The sequence below is a fragment of the Gymnoscopelus microlampas genome, assembly GCF_963454915.1.
Source record: "Gymnoscopelus microlampas genome assembly, chromosome: 22".
In the NCBI taxonomy this organism is placed as follows: domain Eukaryota; kingdom Metazoa; phylum Chordata; class Actinopteri; order Myctophiformes; family Myctophidae; genus Gymnoscopelus; species Gymnoscopelus microlampas.
The window spans coordinates 21,161,319-21,180,191 of NC_139959.1; the positions used below are offsets into that span (position 1 = coordinate 21,161,319).

Sequence of the window (18,873 nt, forward strand, 5' to 3'; positions counted from 1 at the left end):
TGTCAAATAGTACCTAAGAAAGAGGCAAACATTCTGAAAATAGCCGATCTACAAGCTCACAACGCTTCGCAGTGCGTTTTCACAATATGTACCAGTGAAACCAAGTCAAACTAAATTGAATGCCTCAACTCCAACAATTCCTAGTGGTTTTCAGGATGGGGGGGGGGGTCCCCTGTTCAAATATGATTATTTTGGGGGGTCACGGCCTGAAAACATTTCTTTCTACATTCTCTGTGTTTCAGAGGCTGGTGGATGGTTCCAAAATGTGCCTAGTGACCGATGATGTCATGGGTGATCATTTCAAACAAGATTTCCCAATTTGGTAACACTTTATAATATGTTATTTTGTATTAATGCAAAGAACATTGGCTTATATTTCAGCGTGCTAACTTTCCAGTAAGAGATAAAGGCTGGATGTCATTGGAGGGCAGGTTTCTGAACTTGTCCACAGCCCACCAATTGGTGCCTCGATAGAAATGGTGCCATCTTATGATGAGCATTAGTGAGGATATGTGAAGATACGGTTGGGAAAAAATAGCTCCTTTGAGTCTCTGGGCTTCAGGCAGACTTTAATTACCGCAGTACAATTTGGATGCTCAAACATTCAGCGGGTCCATTAAGTAAAAACTAGTGGATGAAGCAATGGTTCTCAAAGTGGTGTCCGGGGACTCCCAGGGGTCATTGGGTTCCAGGGGGTCCCCAGAAAAAATACTTAAAGGTAGGGTAAGTGATATGTTTGGGTTAAAACAAAAAGTATTTTGTTAAAAGGTTAAAGCACTATTCTGATAGTAATCATTGCTATAGAGTGTTTGTTCAGTAACAGGAGTCTCCCCGTCTCTCCAGCTCTTTAATAAACAGAACATACATTTTCCGGTAGGTGTCAACATCTCAGCCAATCAGGAGAAAGTACCCATTTTTAAGCTTCATTTTTATAGTGTTCCAGTTCCAATTTTGCCTGCTCATTTCTTAGTGTCATCACTTCCAATTTCACTTGTTTAATCTGTATCCTGATTGAGTTCTCTATCCTGATTGGATAAAATTGGAAATGAAAAACGAAAATTAATGTTCTGTTTTATAAAGAGCTGGAAAGACAAGGAGACTCCTTTTACTGAACAAACACTCTATAGCAATGAGTACTATCAGAATATAGAGCTATTTAACACTTATTTTAACCAAAGAAAATCACTTACCCTACCTTTAATTAGCATCACAACCATTTTAACCACTTTCTCCATTTATATGGCTATTAAAAAATAGTTCAAAAATGTTTGGAAACTTTTTTCTAGCACAAATCTTCTCTTCTGGGGGTCCCTGGCACAAAACATTTTCAGTTGGGGGGTCCGCGGCCAAATAAAAAACAATTTGGGGGTCCTTGGCACGAAAAAGTATGAGAACTATATTGTTAAAGCACCTAGTTCAAATTGTGCCTACTAGTTCAAGTAGTGACAAAAATACACAAAATAATCAAATATGTCCAGTTTGTTATTTACCATCTGTGGGATCTGTTGGAGTAAGCCACCTGTGCTGAGATGTTCCCCCTGTGGTCGTGGTTGCCTCCAACCAGGTACCAGGGGATGTTGAGCAGTGACGCATGAGAGAAAACATTCTCAAATGTTTGCTGTTGGAGGAAACAGGAGTTAAAGGTAGGGAAGTGAGAAGTGAGAAAAACATGGATTCATGCAGTGATGGAAGAAGTACTCTATTTTACTTAAGTAAAAGTATCAATACTGCAATGTAGATATACTCTGTTAGAAGTCCTGTATTAAAAATACAATTAAGTAAATGTACAAAATTGTGCAGAATGTCCCATTTCACAAGTTCAAAATGTATTAAAAAAATTCAAATGGCAGAAATATATATAGGGCTGAAGTGTGTTTTGTTATAATAATCAAAATCTACAAAGTAACTAGTAACTACATTTTTCAAATAATTGCAGTGGCGTAAAAGTATAATATTTGCCTCTGAGATGTACTAAGTACTGAAAATTGGAAATACTCCAAAGTGAAAAATACCCCAACATTTTACTTAAGTACAGTACTTGAGTAAATGCACTTAGTTACTTTACACCACTGCACACCACTGCTGAGAAGTGAGAACATGGATTCATGTTGACAACAAAAGTGATTCACTGTCAATTTGCTGCCACAAGAGGGCAGTAGTTCCACTCTGTGTGGAAGAGCCAGTCAAGAGGCCCTCTCGGGGTGAAAGCAGTTGAATGACCACACATGCCCTCTATCTCTGTTCTGTTGAGAACTTGTTGCACCTAACACAACTTGTCCAACTGCCAAAGGTTGCACCACACACACACACATCTCAACAGACCACATTCTCTAGATAACATTATGAAAGCTCTTTCATTTCTGCTTTGTAGGCCTTGAACCGCTGGCGTAGCGGTCCAGGCATCTAGGCTCAATGGCCCCGATTCATAAAGGGATTTGCGACCATATTTTGTACGTACCGGCATTTAGGACAAGTCGTACATATCCACCTGATGCACAAAGATTTTTTGGTCTGTGTTTTGTGCGTCAGGTGCGCACGTTCTCAGGTCAGCCCCGAGGCTGGCGTACCAGACTGCGGTCACGCTGGCCGCTCTTCAGAGAGAGTCGGTCGCACCAGCCGTGCTTAAAAAATGATTGCGCAGCTACGTGACTTTTTACGTTTAGGCGAACTGATGGTGCGTTCAATGAAATCGTAAATCCCAGTTACTTCAATATATACATGTAAAAATGTAATAAAACAAACTAAAAACATTGTTTGTGTCTAATGTTCTCGTCTGTGATTATTACCGAAATGTTTTACTGCACAAATTATGAATAATAAAATATTGTAATATTATAGAATCCCATACAATCATAAAAAAATCTAAAAACATAGTTATCACCCAGCAACTAAATGTTATTGTGCCCATGTGTGTCCTTTACAATATGTGATTATTACCAATATATTTTACTGTACCGATTATTAATAATAAAATATTGAAATATTACAGAATCCCATCCATTTCAATGTAATTTATCAGAAAATCATAAAAAAAAAAAAAAAACATAGTTATCACCCAACAACTATATATTAATGTGTCCCATGGTCTCTTGTACACCTGCGATGATTATCAATATGTTTTACAGCAGCAATTATTAATAATAAATTATTGAAATATTACAGAATCCCATCCATTTCAATGTAATCTTTAGAAAAATCATAAAAAATCCAAAAAACATAGTTATCACCAAACAACTATATATTAATGTGCCCCATGGTCTCTTGTACACCTGTGATGATTACCAATATGTTTTACAGTAGAAATTATTAATAATAAAATATTGAAATATTACAGAATCCCCATCGATTTCAATGTAATCTTTCAAAAAATCATAAAAAATTCAAAAAACATAGTTATCACCCAACAACTATACATTAATGTTCCCCATGGTCTCTTGTAAAGCTGTGATGATTATCAATATGTTTTACAGCAGCAAGTATTAATAATACATTATTGAAATATTACAGAATCCCATCCGTTTTAATGTAATCTTTAGAAAAATCAAAACAAATCCAAAAAACATAGTTATCACCCAACAACTATATATTAATGTTCCCCATGGTCTCTTGTACACCTGTGATGATTATCAATATGTTTTACAGCAGCATTTATTAATAATAAATTATTGAGATATTACAGAATCCCATCCATTTCAATGTAATCTTTAGAAAAATCATAAAAAATCCAAAAAACATAGTTATCGCCCAACAACTATATATTAATGTGCCCCTATGTCTCTTGTACACCTGTGATGATTATCAATATGTTTTACAGCAGCAATTATTAATAATAAATTATTACAATATTACAGAATCCCATCCATTTCAATGTAATCTTTAGAAAAATCAAAAAAAAATCAAAAAACATAGTTATCGCCCAACAACTATATATTAATGTTCCCCATGGTCTCTCGTACACCTGTGATGATTATCAATATGTTTTACAGCAGCAATTATTAATAATAAATTATTGAAATATTACAGAATCCCATCTATTTGAATGTAATCTTTAGAAAAATCATAAAAAATCCAAAAAACATATTTATCGCCCAACAACTATATATTAATGTGCCCCATGGTCTCTTTTAAAGCTGTGATGATTATCAATATGTTTTACAGCAGCAATTATTAATAATAAAATATTGAAATATTACAGAATCCCATCCATTTCAATGTAATCTTTAGAAAAATCGAAAAAAATCCAAAAAACATAGTTATCGCCCAACAACTATATATTAATGTTCCCCATGGTCTCTCGTACACCTGTGATGATTATCAATATGTTTTACAGCAGCATTTATTAATAATAAATTATTGAAATATTACAGAATCCCCATTCATTTCAATGTAATTTAAAAAAAAATCATAAGAAATCCAAAAAACATAGTTATCACCCAACAACTATATATTAATGTGCCCCATGGTCTCTTGTAAAGCTGTGATGATTATCAATATATTTTACAGCAGCAATTATTGATAATAAATTATTGAACTATTACAGAATCCCATCCATTTCTATGTAATCTTTAAAAAAATCATAAAAAAAAACAAAAACATAGTTATCGCCCAACAACTATATATTAATGTTCCCCATGGTCTCTCGTACACCTGTGATGATTATCAATATGTTTTACAGCAGCAATTATTAATAATAAATTATTGAAATATTACAGAATCCCATCCGTTTCAATGTAATCTTTAGAAAAATCATAACAAATCCAAAAAACATAGTTATCACCCAACAACTATATATTAATGTGCCCCTAGGTCTCTTGTACACCTGTGATGATTATCAATATGTTGTACAGCAGCAATTATTAATAATAAATGATTGAAATATTACAGAATCCCTTCCGTTTCAATGTAATCTTTAGAAAAATCATAAGAAATCCAAAAAACATAGTTATCACCCAACAACTATATATTAATGTGCCCCATGGTCTCTTGTACACCTGTGATGACTATCAATATGTTTTACAGCAGCAATTATTAATAATAAATTATTGAAATATTACAGAATCCCATCCATTTCAATGTAATCTTTAGAAAAATCAAAACAAATCCAAAAAACATAGTTATCACCCAACAACTATATATTAATGTTCCCCATGGTCTCTTGTACACCTGTGATGATTATCAATATGTTTTACAGCAGCATTTATTAATAATAAATTATTGAGATATTACAGAATCCCATCCATTTCAATGTAATCTTTAGAAAAATCATAAAAAATCCAAAAAACATAGTTATCGCCCAACAACTATATATTAATGTGCCCCTATGTCTCTTGTACACCTGTGATGATTATCAATATGTTTTACAGCAGCAATTATTAATAATAAATTATTACAATATTACAGAATCCCATCCATTTCAATGTAATCTTTAGAAAAATCAAAAAAAAATCAAAAAACATAGTTATCGCCCAACAACTATATATTAATGTTCCCCATGGTCTCTCGTACACCTGTGATGATTATCAATATGTTTTACAGCAGCAATTATTAATAATAAATTATTGAAATATTACAGAATCCCATCTATTTGAATGTAATCTTTAGAAAAATCATAAAAAATCCAAAAAACATATTTATCGCCCAACAACTATATATTAATGTGCCCCATGGTCTCTTTTAAAGCTGTGATGATTATCAATATGTTTTACAGCAGCAATTATTAATAATAAAATATTGAAATATTACAGAATCCCATCCATTTCAATGTAATCTTTAGAAAAATCGAAAAAAATCCAAAAAACATAGTTATCGCCCAACAACTATATATTAATGTTCCCCATGGTCTCTCGTACACCTGTGATGATTATCAATATGTTTTACAGCAGCATTTATTAATAATAAATTATTGAAATATTACAGAATCCCCATTCATTTCAATGTAATTTAAAAAAAAATCATAAGAAATCCAAAAAACATAGTTATCACCCAACAACTATATATTAATGTGCCCCATGGTCTCTTGTAAAGCTGTGATGATTATCAATATATTTTACAGCAGCAATTATTGATAATAAATTATTGAACTATTACAGAATCCCATCCATTTCTATGTAATCTTTAAAAAAATCATAAAAAAAAACAAAAACATAGTTATCGCCCAACAACTATATATTAATGTTCCCCATGGTCTCTCGTACACCTGTGATGATTATCAATATGTTTTACAGCAGCAATTATTAATAATAAATTATTGAAATATTACAGAATCCCATCCGTTTCAATGTAATCTTTAGAAAAATCATAACAAATCCAAAAAACATAGTTATCACCCAACAACTATATATTAATGTGCCCCTAGGTCTCTTGTACACCTGTGATGATTATCAATATGTTGTACAGCAGCAATTATTAATAATAAATGATTGAAATATTACAGAATCCCTTCCGTTTCAATGTAATCTTTAGAAAAATCATAAGAAATCCAAAAAACATAGTTATCACCCAACAACTATATATTAATGTGCCCCATGGTCTCTTGTACACCTGTGATGACTATCAATATGTTTTACAGCAGCAATTATTAATAATAAATTATTGAAATATTACAGAATCCCATCCATTTCAATGTAATCTTTAGAAAAATCCAAAAAAATCCAAAAAACATAGTTATCGCCCAACAACTATATATTAATGTTCCCCATGGTCTCTCGTACACCTGTGAAGATTATCAATATGTTTTACAGCAGCAATTATTAATAATAAATTATTGAAATATTACAGAATCCCATCCGTTTCAATGTAATCTTTAGAAAAATCATAAGAAATCCAAAAAACATAGTTATCACCCAACAACTATATATTAATGTTCCCCATGGTCTCTTGTACACCTGTGATGATTATCAATATGTTTTACAGCAGCATTTATTAATAATAAATTATTGAGATATTACAGAATCCCATCCATTTCAATGTAATCTTTAGAAAAATCATAAAAAATCCAAAAAACATAGTTATTGCCCAACAACTATATATTAATGTGCCCCTAGGTCTCTTGTACACCTGTGATGATTATCAATATGTTTTACAGCAGCAATTATTAATAATAAATTATTGAAATATTACAAAATCCCATCCATTTCAATGTAATCTTTAGAAAAATCATAAGAATCCAAAAAACATAGTTATTGCCCAACAACTATATATTAATGTGCCTCATGGTCTCTTGTAAAGCTGTGATGATTATCAATATGTTTTACAACAGCAATTATTAATAATAAATTATTGAAATATTACAGAATCCCATCCATTTCAATGTAATCTTTAGAAAAATCGAAAAAAATCCAAAAAACATAGTTATTGCCCAACAACTATATATTAATGTTCCCCATGGTCTCTCGTACACCTGTGATGATTATCAATATGTTTTACAGCAGCAATTATTCATAATAAATTATTGAAATATTACAGAATCCCATCCATTTCAATGTAATCTTTAGAAAAATCATAAGAAATGGAAAAAACATAGTTATCGCCCAACAACTATATATTAATGTGCCCCATGGTCTCTTTTAAGGCTGTGATGATTATCAATATGTTTTACAGCAGCAATTATTAATAATGAATTATTGAAATATTACAGAATCCCATCCATTTCAATGTAATCTTTAGAAAAATCATAAAAAATCCAAAAAACATAGTTATCACCCAACAACTATATATTAATGTGCCCCATGGTCTCTTGTACACCTGTGATGATTACCAATATGTTTTACAGTAGCAAGTATTAATAATAAATTATTGAAATATTACAGAATCCCATCCATTTCAATGTTATCTTTAGAAAAATCATAAAACGATCCAAAAAACATAGTTATCACCCAACAACTATATAATAATGTGCCCCATGGTCTCTTGTAAAGCTGTGATTATTATCAATATGTTTTACAGCAGCAATTATTAATAATAAAGTATTGAAATATTACAGAATCCCATCCATTTCAATGTAATCTTTAGAAAAATCATAAAAAATCCAAAAAACATAGTTATCACCCAACAACTATATATTAATGTGCCCCATGGTCTCTTGTACACCTGTGATGATTACCAATATGTTTTACAGTAGCAAGTATTAATAATAAATTATTTAAATATTACAGAGTCCCATCCATTTCAATGTAATTTTTCAAAAAAATCATAAAAGATTCAAAAAACATAGTTATTATAGCGTAGCTTTAAGCAACTGCTTACTATGGGACACATACACGTCCCCCAGGGGAGCCCCCAGTTGTGACAACCCTTACCCACACGCTTGCCCAAGGCCTCAGGACCTGCCCCCGGCAGGACCCTGACCTACAGGCACCCCAGACCCCTCGGGTCGGGACGCGCTGGACTGAAAAGGCAAAACCTTGACGGACATAAATCCTGTCCGTCACCAATACTGGATAAAACCTAGATTATCCAACCAGTGACAGAGAAACCAAGGCCTCCTCCTCCCTGGAGCATGCCTAGCCGGTCCCAGGAGGGCAAGGAAGGCCAGCCAGGTAGGAAGAGAAGCATGCCCCCGGGCACCCCTCGCATTCCCTACCATGAAACTGGCCACTGCAAACTTACAGGGAGAAGAAACATGCCCCAAGGCAAGTTTACACTCCCCCACCAGTAAGAAAGGTGCAAAAAGGTTGAGAAACGACCAATTAAACCGTGACGGGGAGAGAGAGAGCACGCCTCGCAGACCCCGTCGGAACCCGGCTGCTGCACTCACACAAGGAGAAAAGACATGCCCCAAGGCATGTCCAGACTCTTCTACCCGGAGTCAGTTCCCACACCCAAGACTGTACGCGCCATCGTAGATGCCGCCACGTCAAGGCTGTAAGAAGATGCAAAGGTCGAGGGAGATGACCAGTCAGCCGCGGAGCAGATCACCTGCATCGACACCCCTTTGTAAAGGGCCCAAGATGCAGCTACGCTCCGAGCAGAGAGGGCCCTCAGTCCCAGTGGAATAGGGACCCCTCTACTCTCGTACGCCAACCGAATCGCCTCCACAATCCATCTGGACAGGGTCGGTTTAGCCATCGACTACCTCTGACCTCGGCCAAAGGCGACGAAAGGCTGAGACGACCTACGGCCCATAGCTGTCCTCTAACAGTAGAGCTTCAGAGCCCTCACTGGACAGAGACAAAGTAACCGTTCATCCTTTGCCGAAAAGAACGGCGGAGGATGAAAAGCCCCCAGTCCCCGCAACTGCGCCGGTGTAGGACACAAAGGCCAAGTTGGGTTTCAACAAAACCCTCCTGCCGTCGTCTGAAAACAACATGCAGCCCCACTCACCGAGAGCGCCTGCATGTCACAGACGCGTCATGCCGTAAAAAGGGCCACCAGGAGCACCGTTTTGAGGCTTCAAGGTGGAGAAGGCCAAGTCGTGGTCCAGTCTGCCCAGCAGGTAGATCAGAACGCTTCTCCCGGGTGCCTGAAAAGCAATCACCGGAGGTGACTACTCCAGGCACCATGTTTCGAACATATTCCACCAGATATCGTACCGACCTCCGGTGGATTCTGCTCTCGCCCCCTGAAAGGTGGCCACCACGTCAGGGGGGCAGCCCTTGCGGGCCCAGACTCGACTCTTCACGGGGTAAACCCACAGGTCTAGTCCCTGGGGGTCCTCGTGGAACACCTCGTCCCCACCCTGTCTCAGGAGGTTCCTGAACCGGGGGAGAGGCCATGGCTCATCACAGATGAGGGGAGTGATCTCCGACCTCCAAGAGCCCCACGCTGGTACCACCAGCAGGACCACTCCGCCCTGGATCCTGATCCTTTCCAGTGTTGGACGAATCAGGTCTAGGGGTGGAGACGCATTTTGCAGAGTAGCATACCAGGCCAACCCGTGTGCCAAGGCGTCTACTCCCAAGGTGATCGATCGAGAAGAACCGCGAGCACTCCGCGTTCTTCTTGGAGCCACCAGGCCGACTTGGGCCCGGCCGAACCGGGCCCAGATCAGGCCCAACGTCCTCGGGCATAGTGGCCAGTCCCCGCACCGGAGCCCTGGTTTTGGACAACCGGTCTGCACCGCTGTCTCAGGAGGCCCGGTACATGAGTGGCGCGACGGCGCGTAGTGAAGCCGAATGTTGTATGCTCCAAGGCGTCAGCACGCACGCCAATCTGACCAAAAAAAGAGACCCCAAGCCTCCTTGTTTGTAGACAGAACACATCGTTGTGACATTCTCCGTTCTGACCAGGACATGGCACCCCACGATGTGGCTCTTGAAACCCTCGAGAGCGAGGAAGACTCCCAGCAACTCCAGGTATCCTCACCTGAGAAGCTGGCGTCCATGGTAATCACCTTCCAGGACACTACTGTGCCTACCCGTATCCTGACCCCTCTGGATAGGAAGGCCGTGTGTGTTCATGGTTCGAGTGACGACACAAACTGTGATGTCACTACCACTTTCCGTGAGCCCATGGTATCCTCAGAGACCGCATCCATTGCTGGAAAGGTCTCTCGTGGAATCTGCCCAACCGGGTCAGGCGTATGGCCGAAGCCATGAGACCCGCGGCTTGCATGCATGTCCTGCACATGACCCGGCGCCCCAGGCGCAGGGAGCGCACACATGTCAAAGAGCTCGCCGTCCTGTCCTGAGACAGGCGCGCAACCATCGTGGTGGAATCCAAAATTCCCACGAAGGTGGCTAGCTGGGAAGAATCAGAGCGCACTCCTGAGTGTCGATTGTGAAGCCCAGGGACTGCAGGTGCGTAATGGCCACCTCCGTGTACCGTGCCACCTCCACCCTGGAGTCCGCTGCCAGCAGCCAGTTGTCTAAATATGTCGCCAGACGCAGACCCTGCTGCCGCAGCGGGGCTATCGCCACCTCCGTGCACAGTCACGAAAAAAACCCTGTGGCTTAGTGACATGCCGGACGGGAGTACCGCATGCTTGCACGTCTCGCATTCGTAACCGAAGCGCAGGGACTTTGCGGTGCGGCGGTTAGATTGGGACGTAAAGATAGGTATCCTTGATATCTATACCCGTCCACCAATTGCTTTTTCGTATCGTCTTCAACAGCGTCGCTGTTGTGAGCATACGAAGTTTAATATAAAAATCTTCAGAATTCTGTTCAAACCCTTCAGGTTCAGAATAGGTCTTACGCCCCCCCCCCCCCCCCCCCCTCTTCTTTTCACCAGGAAAAACTCCGAATAATAACCCAGTCGGTTCTGATCCGGAGATAAATCACTGATTGCACCCTTGCTCAGGAGAGCTGAAACCTCTTCCCTCAGCGTTATGGCCGCTTGGCCCGACGCGTGGGAGAACACTATCTTGCCCGATAGTGGAGGTTTGCTCGAAAATTGCAACCTGTATCCTGTTAACATGGTGCGCAGCACCCAAGGAATCGGTTTGCATGCTTTCCATTCGGAAAATCATCAAGCGAGAGGGTTCGTGGGGATGGTGGGGGCTGCTGACGTCACCTGCCACGTCGGGCTCTGACCGATCGACGGTGGGGAAAGCCCGTGATGTAGACGAGGAATCCCACACACCGCAGACATCCGCCCTGTAGCATTGCTCGGTAGCGCTAGCTGGGCTAATGTCGGTCTCGTCACAGAGCGCGCGCCCGTTCCCATGGGGATACGAGACGCTGTCGGCTCTCCAGACGTAGTCTCGGAACCTTGCCCCGGTGTAGTACTTACCCAGCTTTCTTGTCGTCCTTACGCCTTACGTCCTGGAAACCAAGAGAGCTATCGGGTCGCTCCCAGGAACTAGCTATGGTGGAGGACGCCCTGGATGCACCACGCTGACGTCCAGAGGTGCGTCTGCCGCCCGCAGCCACTTGCTGTTGAGGCCTGGCCACAGCGGGGGTTACGGGGGTTGAGAGGAGGCCTGTGGTTGTCTCCTCGAGCTGCTTCTCCGCCGCCTTGGTCTTGATGATCCAGTCGGCAGCGGTGTCGAAGAGGTTGTCCGGTTTGAGCGAGAGGCTTTTCAGACCCGAGGTCAAGATGGCCTTGCAACCAGAGGCGAGCTCGAGCCACTGTAGTCTCTCTAAGTCGGCTGTGAGAGCCATGTTGGGCCTACATCCTCCTCCTCGTCCACCACCACGATGAATTCCTCCGAGTCGCTGCATTCCGTGGCAGTGTCTCCCCATGCGGCGATGGAGGTGGTGGGGGAGAAGGATGGGAGGCCCGACAGCCTCGGCAGCGACCTCTCGGTCGGGGGATGAGGGAGCGGCCCTCCACTGATGGCTCCACTGGCGCGTGGGGCCGAGTGGAGCGGAGGGCCCAAGGCCCCCGGGCTAGTGCGAGCTTCCTCGGTGCCTTTGCTGGGGGAGCTTCGGGGCTAGCACCGCCGCTTGTCGAGGCCGCTAGGTCCATGGCCCTTTGCAGGCGCCGGTCTAGCTGGGCCTCGGAGAACATCCCGCATGGCCCGCAGCCGCCTTTGTCCTGACCCCGCTCGCAAGCCAGCCAGCCATGGCTCGGGCCAAGGCAGGAGATGCAGAGGCAGTGGTCGTCGTCCGCAGCGACCAGGAAACCGCATCCTCGGAAAGCGCAGTGACGAGGTGCCTCCATCTTTTCCCTCTTCCGTCGAGACACGAGACGAACAAAAGGCTAGGCTGCTAGCCTTCGTTGGCTCCGCGTGCTTCGCGTTGGCAGAGTGGAAGAAGAGCTCATGTGACGCAGTGGTATTTATACCACTACCGGTTTCCGGTTTGGTCCTACGGCCCTTATCCAATGGACATTGGAGTTCCGTGAGTCCTGTTGTTCCTCTGTGCGATCGCCAGGGGGCGATGATATCCCATAGTAAGCAGTTGCTTAAAGCTACGCTATAATTTTTGAAAAATGACATTGAAATGGATGGGATTCTGTAATGTTTCAATAATTTATTATTAATAATTGCTGCTGTAAAACATATTGATAATCATCACAGGTGTTCAGGAGACCATGGGGCACATTAATATATAGTTGTTGGGTGATAACTATGTTTTTTGAAATGTTTATGATTTTTTAAAGAATTACATTGAAATGGATGGGATTCTGTAATATTTCAATAATTTATTATTAATAATTGCTGCTGTAAAACATATTGATAATCATCACAGGTGTACAAGAGACCTAGGGGCACATTAATATATAGTTGTTGGGTGATAACTATGTTTTTGGATTTTTTTATGATTTTTCTAAAGATTACATTGAAATGGATGGGATTCTGTAATATTTCAATAATTTATTATTAATAAATGCTGCTGTAAAACATATTGATAATCATCACAGGTGTACAAGAGACCATGGGGAACATTAATATATAGTTGTTGGGTGATAACTATGTTTTTTGGATTTATTTCGATTTTTCTAAAGATTACATTGAAACGGATGGGATTCTGTAATATTTCAATAATTTATTATTAATAATTGCTACTGTAAAACATATTGATAATCATCACAGGTGTACAAGAGACCATGGGGTGCATTAATATATAGTTGTTGAGTGATAACTATGTTTTTTGGATTTTTAATGATTTTTTGAAAAATTACATTGAAATGGATGGGATCCTGTAATATTTCAATAATTTATTATTAATAATTGCTGCTGTAAAACATATTGATAATCATCACAGGTGTACAAGAGACCTAGGGGCACATTAATATATAGTTGTTGGGTGATAACTATGTTTTTGGGATTTCTTATGATTTTTCTAAAGATTACATTGAAACGGATGGGATTCTGTAATATTTCAATAATTTATTATTAATAATTGCTGCTGTAAAACATATTGATAATCATCACAGGTGTACAAGAGACCATGGGGAACATTAATATATAGTTGTTGGGTGATAACTATGTTTTTTGGATTTTTTTCGATTTTTCTAAAGATTACATTGAAACGGATGGGATTCTGTAATATTTCAATAATTTATTATTAATAAATGCTGCTGTAAAACATATTGATAATCATCACAGGTGTACAAGAGACCTAGGGGCACATTAATGTATAGTTGTTGGGTGATAACTATGTTTTTTGGATTTGTTATGATTTTTCTAAAGATTACATTGAAACGGATGGGATTCTGTAATATTTCAATAATTTATTATTAATAATTGCTGCTGTAAAACATATTGATAATAATCACAGGTGTACAAGAGACCTAGGGGCACATTAATATATAGTTGTTGGGTGATAACTATGTTTTTTGGATTTCTTATGATCTTTCTAAACATTACATTGAAACGGATGGGATTCTGTAATATTTCAATAATTTATTATTAATAATTGCTGCTGTAAAACATATTGATAATCATCACAGGTGTACAAGAGACCTAGGGGCACATTAATATATAGTTGTTGGGTGATAACTATGTTTTTGGGATTTTTAATGATTTTTCTAAAGATGACATTGAAACGGATGGGATTCTGTAATATTTCAATAATTTATTATTAATAATTGCTGCTGTAAAACATATTGATAATCATCACAGGTGTACAAGAGACCATGGGGCACATTATTATATAGTTGTTGGGCGATAACTATGTTTTTTGGATTTTTAATGATTTTTCTAAAGATTACATTGAAATGGATGGGATTCTGTAATATTTCAATAATTTATTATTAATAATTGCTATTGTAAAACATATTGATAATCATCACAGGTGTACAAGAGACCATGGGGTGCATTAATATATAGTTGTTGAGTGATAACTATGTTTTTTGGATTTTTAATGATTTTTTGAAAAATTACATTGAAATGGATGGGATCTTGTAATATTTCAATAATTTATTATTAATAATTGCTGCTGTAAAACATATTGATAATCATCACAGGTGTACAAGAGACCTAGGGGCACATTAATATATAGTTGTTGGGTGATAACTATGTTTTTGGATTTTTTTATGATTTTTCTAAAGATTACATTGAAACGGATGGGATTCTGTAATATTTCAATAATTTATTATTAATAATTGCTGCTGTAAAACATATTTATAATCATCACAGGTGTACAAGAGACCTAGGGGCACATTAATATATAGTTGTTGGGTGATAACTATGTTTTTGGATTTTTTTATGATTTTTCTAAAGATTACATTGAAACGGATGGGATTCTGTAATATTTCAATAATTTATTATTAATAATTGCTGCTGTAAAACATATTGATAATCATCACAGGTGTACAAGAGACCTAGGGGCACATTAATATATAGTTGTTGGGTGATAACTATGTTTTTTGGATTTCTTATGATCTTTCTAAACATTACATTGAAACGGATGGGATTCTGTAATATTTCAATAATTTATTATTAATAATTGCTGCTGTAAAACATATTGATAATCATCACAGGTGTACAAGAGACCTAGGGGCACATTAATATATAGTTGTTGGGTGATAACTATGTTTTTGGGATTTTTAATGATTTTTCTAAAGATGACATTGAAACGGATGGGATTCTGTAATATTTCAATAATTTATTATTAATAATTGCTGCTGTAAAACATATTGATAATCATCACAGGTGTACAAGAGACCATGGGGCACATTATTATATAGTTGTTGGGCGATAACTATGTTTTTTGGATTTTTAATGATTTTTCTAAAGATTACATTGAAATGGATGGGATTCTGTAATATTTCAATAATTTATTATTAATAATTGCTATTGTAAAACATATTGATAATCATCACAGGTGTACAAGAGACCATGGGGTGCATTAATATATAGTTGTTGAGTGATAACTATGTTTTTTGGATTTTTAATGATTTTTTGAAAAATTACATTGAAATGGATGGGATCTTGTAATATTTCAATAATTTATTATTAATAATTGCTGCTGTAAAACATATTGATAATCATCACAGGTGTACAAGAGACCTAGGGGCACATTAATATATAGTTGTTGGGTGATAACTATGTTTTTTTGATTTCTTATGATTTTTCTAAAGATTACATTGAAACGGATGGGATTCTGTAATATTTCAATAATTTATTATTAATAATTGCTGCTGTAAAACATATTGATAATCATCACAGGTGTACAAGAGACCTAGGGGCACATTAATATATAGTTGTTGGGTGATAACTATGTTTTTTGGATTTCTTATGATCTTTCTAAACATTACATTGAAACGGATGGGATTCTGTAATATTTCAATAATTTATTATTAATAATTGCTGCTGTAAAACATATTGATAATCATCACAGGTGTACAAGAGACCATGGGGCACATTCATATATAGTTGTTGGGCGATAACTATGTTTTTTGGATTCCTTATGATTTTTCTAAAGATTACATTGAAATGGATGGAATTTTGTAATATTTCAATAATTTATTATGAATAATTGCTGCTGTAAAACATATTGATAATCATCACAGCTTTACAAGAGACCTAAGGGCACATTAATATATAGTTGTTGGGCGATAACTATGTTTTTTTGGATTTTTTTATGATTTTTCTAAAGATTACATTGAAATGGATGGGGATTCTGTAATATTTCAATAATTTATTATTAATAATTGCTGCTGTAAAACATATTGATAATCATCACAGGTGTACGAGAGACCATGGGGAACATTAATATATAGTTGTTGGGCGATAACTATGTTTTTTGGATTTTTTTCAATTTTTCTAAAGATTACATTGAAATGGATGGGATTCTGTAATATTTCAATAATTTATTATTAATAATTGCTGCTGTAAAACATATTGATAATCATCACAGGTGTACAAGAGACCTAGGGGCACATTAATATATAGTTGTTGGGTGATAACTATGTTTTTTTGATTTCTTATGATTTTTCTAAAGATTACATTGAAACGGATGGGATTCTGTAATATTTCAATAATTTATTATTAATAATTGCTGCTGTAAAACATATTGATAATCATCACAGGTGTACAAGAGACCTAGGGGCACATTAATATATAGTTGTTGGGTGATAACTATGTTTTTTGGATTTCTTATGATCTTTCTAAACATTACATTGAAACGGATGGGATTCTGTAATATTTCAATAATTTATTATTAATAATTGCTGCTGTAAAACATATTGATAATCATCACTGGTGTACAAGAGACCATGGGGCACATTAATATATAGTTGTTGGGCGATAACTATGTTTTTTGGATTCCTTATGATTTTTCTAAAGATTACATTGAAATGGATGGAATTTTGTAATATTTCAATAATTTATTATGAATAATTGCTGCTGTAAAACATATTGATAATCATCACAGCTTTACAAGAGACCTAAGGGCACATTAATATATAGTTGTTGGGCGATAACTATGTTTTTTTGGATTTTTTATGATTTTTCTAAAGATTACATTGAAATGGATGGGGATTCTGTAATATTTCAATAATTTATTATTAATAATTGCTGCTGTAAAACATATTGATAATCATCACAGGTGTACAAGAGACCATGGGGCACATTAATATATAGTTGTTGGGCGATAACTATGCTTTTTGGATTCCTTATGATTTTTCTAAAGATTACATTGAAATGGATGGGGATTCTGTAATATTTCAATCATTTATTATTAATAATTGCTGCTGTAAAACATATTGATAATCATCACAGGTGTACAAGAGACCATGGGGCACATTAATATATAGTTGTTGGGCGATAACTATGTTTTTGGGATTTTTTATGATTTTTCTAAAGATTACATTGAAATGGATGGGATTCTGTAATATTTCAATAATTTATTATTAATAATTGCTGCTGTAAAACATATTGATAATCATCACAGGTGTACAAGAGACCATGGGGCACATTAATATATAGTTGTTGGGCGATAACTATGTTTTTTGGATTCCTTATGATTTTTCTAAAGATTACATTGAAATGGATGGAATTCTGTAATATTTCAATAATTTATTATTAATAATTGCTGCTGTAAAACATATTGATAATCATCACAGCTTTACAAGAGACCATGGGGCACATTAATATATAGTTGTTGGGCGATAACTATGTTTCTTTGGATTTTTTATGATTTTTCTAAAGATTACATTGAAATGGATGGGGATTCTGTAATATTTCAATCATTTATTATTAATAATTGCTGCTGTAAAACATATTGATAATCATCACAGGTGTACAAGAGACCATGGGGCACATTAATATATAGTTGTTGGGAGATAACTATGTTTTTTGGATTCCTTATGATTTTTCTAAAGATTACATTGAAATGGATAGGATTCTGTAATATTTCAATAATTTATTATTAATAATTGCTGCTGTAAATCATATTGATAATCATCACAGGTGTACAAGAGACCATGGGGCACATTACTATATAGTTGTTGGGCGATAACTATGTTTTTTGGATTTTTTATGATTTTTCTAAAGATTACATTGAAATGGATGGGATTCTGTAATATTTCAATAATTTATTATTAATAATTGCTGCTGTAAAACATATTGATAATCATCACAGCTTTACAAGAGACCATGGGGCACATTAATAAATAGTTGTTGGGTGATAACTATGTTCTTTGAAGTTTTTATTATTTTTTGGAAAATTACATTGAAAAGGATGGGATTCTGTAATATTTCAATATTTTATTATTAATAATTGCTACTCTAAAACATATTGGTAATCATCAGAGGTGTACAGGAGACCATGGGGCACATTAATATATAGTTGTTGGGTGATAACTATGTTCTTTGAAGTTTTTATGATTTTTTGAAAAATGACATTGAAATGGATGGGATTCTGTAATATCTCAATAATTTATTATTCATAATTGCTGCTGTAAAACATATTGATAATCATCACAGGTGTACAGGAGACCATGGGGCACATTAATATATAGTTGTTGGGTGATAACTATGTTTTTCTGAATGATTTTCCTAAAATGTACATTGAAATAGATGGGATTCTGTAATATTTAAAT

General features: G+C 37.0%; 1 protein-coding gene across 1 annotated transcript in view; it reads right to left on the reverse strand.

Annotated features, from left to right (window-relative positions):
- Positions 1-18,873, reverse strand: part of LOC311039401 (tartrate-resistant acid phosphatase type 5-like) — a 31,882-nt gene that overhangs the window by 7,630 nt on the left and 5,379 nt on the right. The window contains exon 3 of the mRNA XM_084049274.1: positions 1,491-1,618. Coding sequence (XP_083905400.1) covers positions 1,491-1,618 — 128 coding nt within the window. The remainder of the gene's footprint in view (positions 1-1,490; positions 1,619-18,873) is intronic.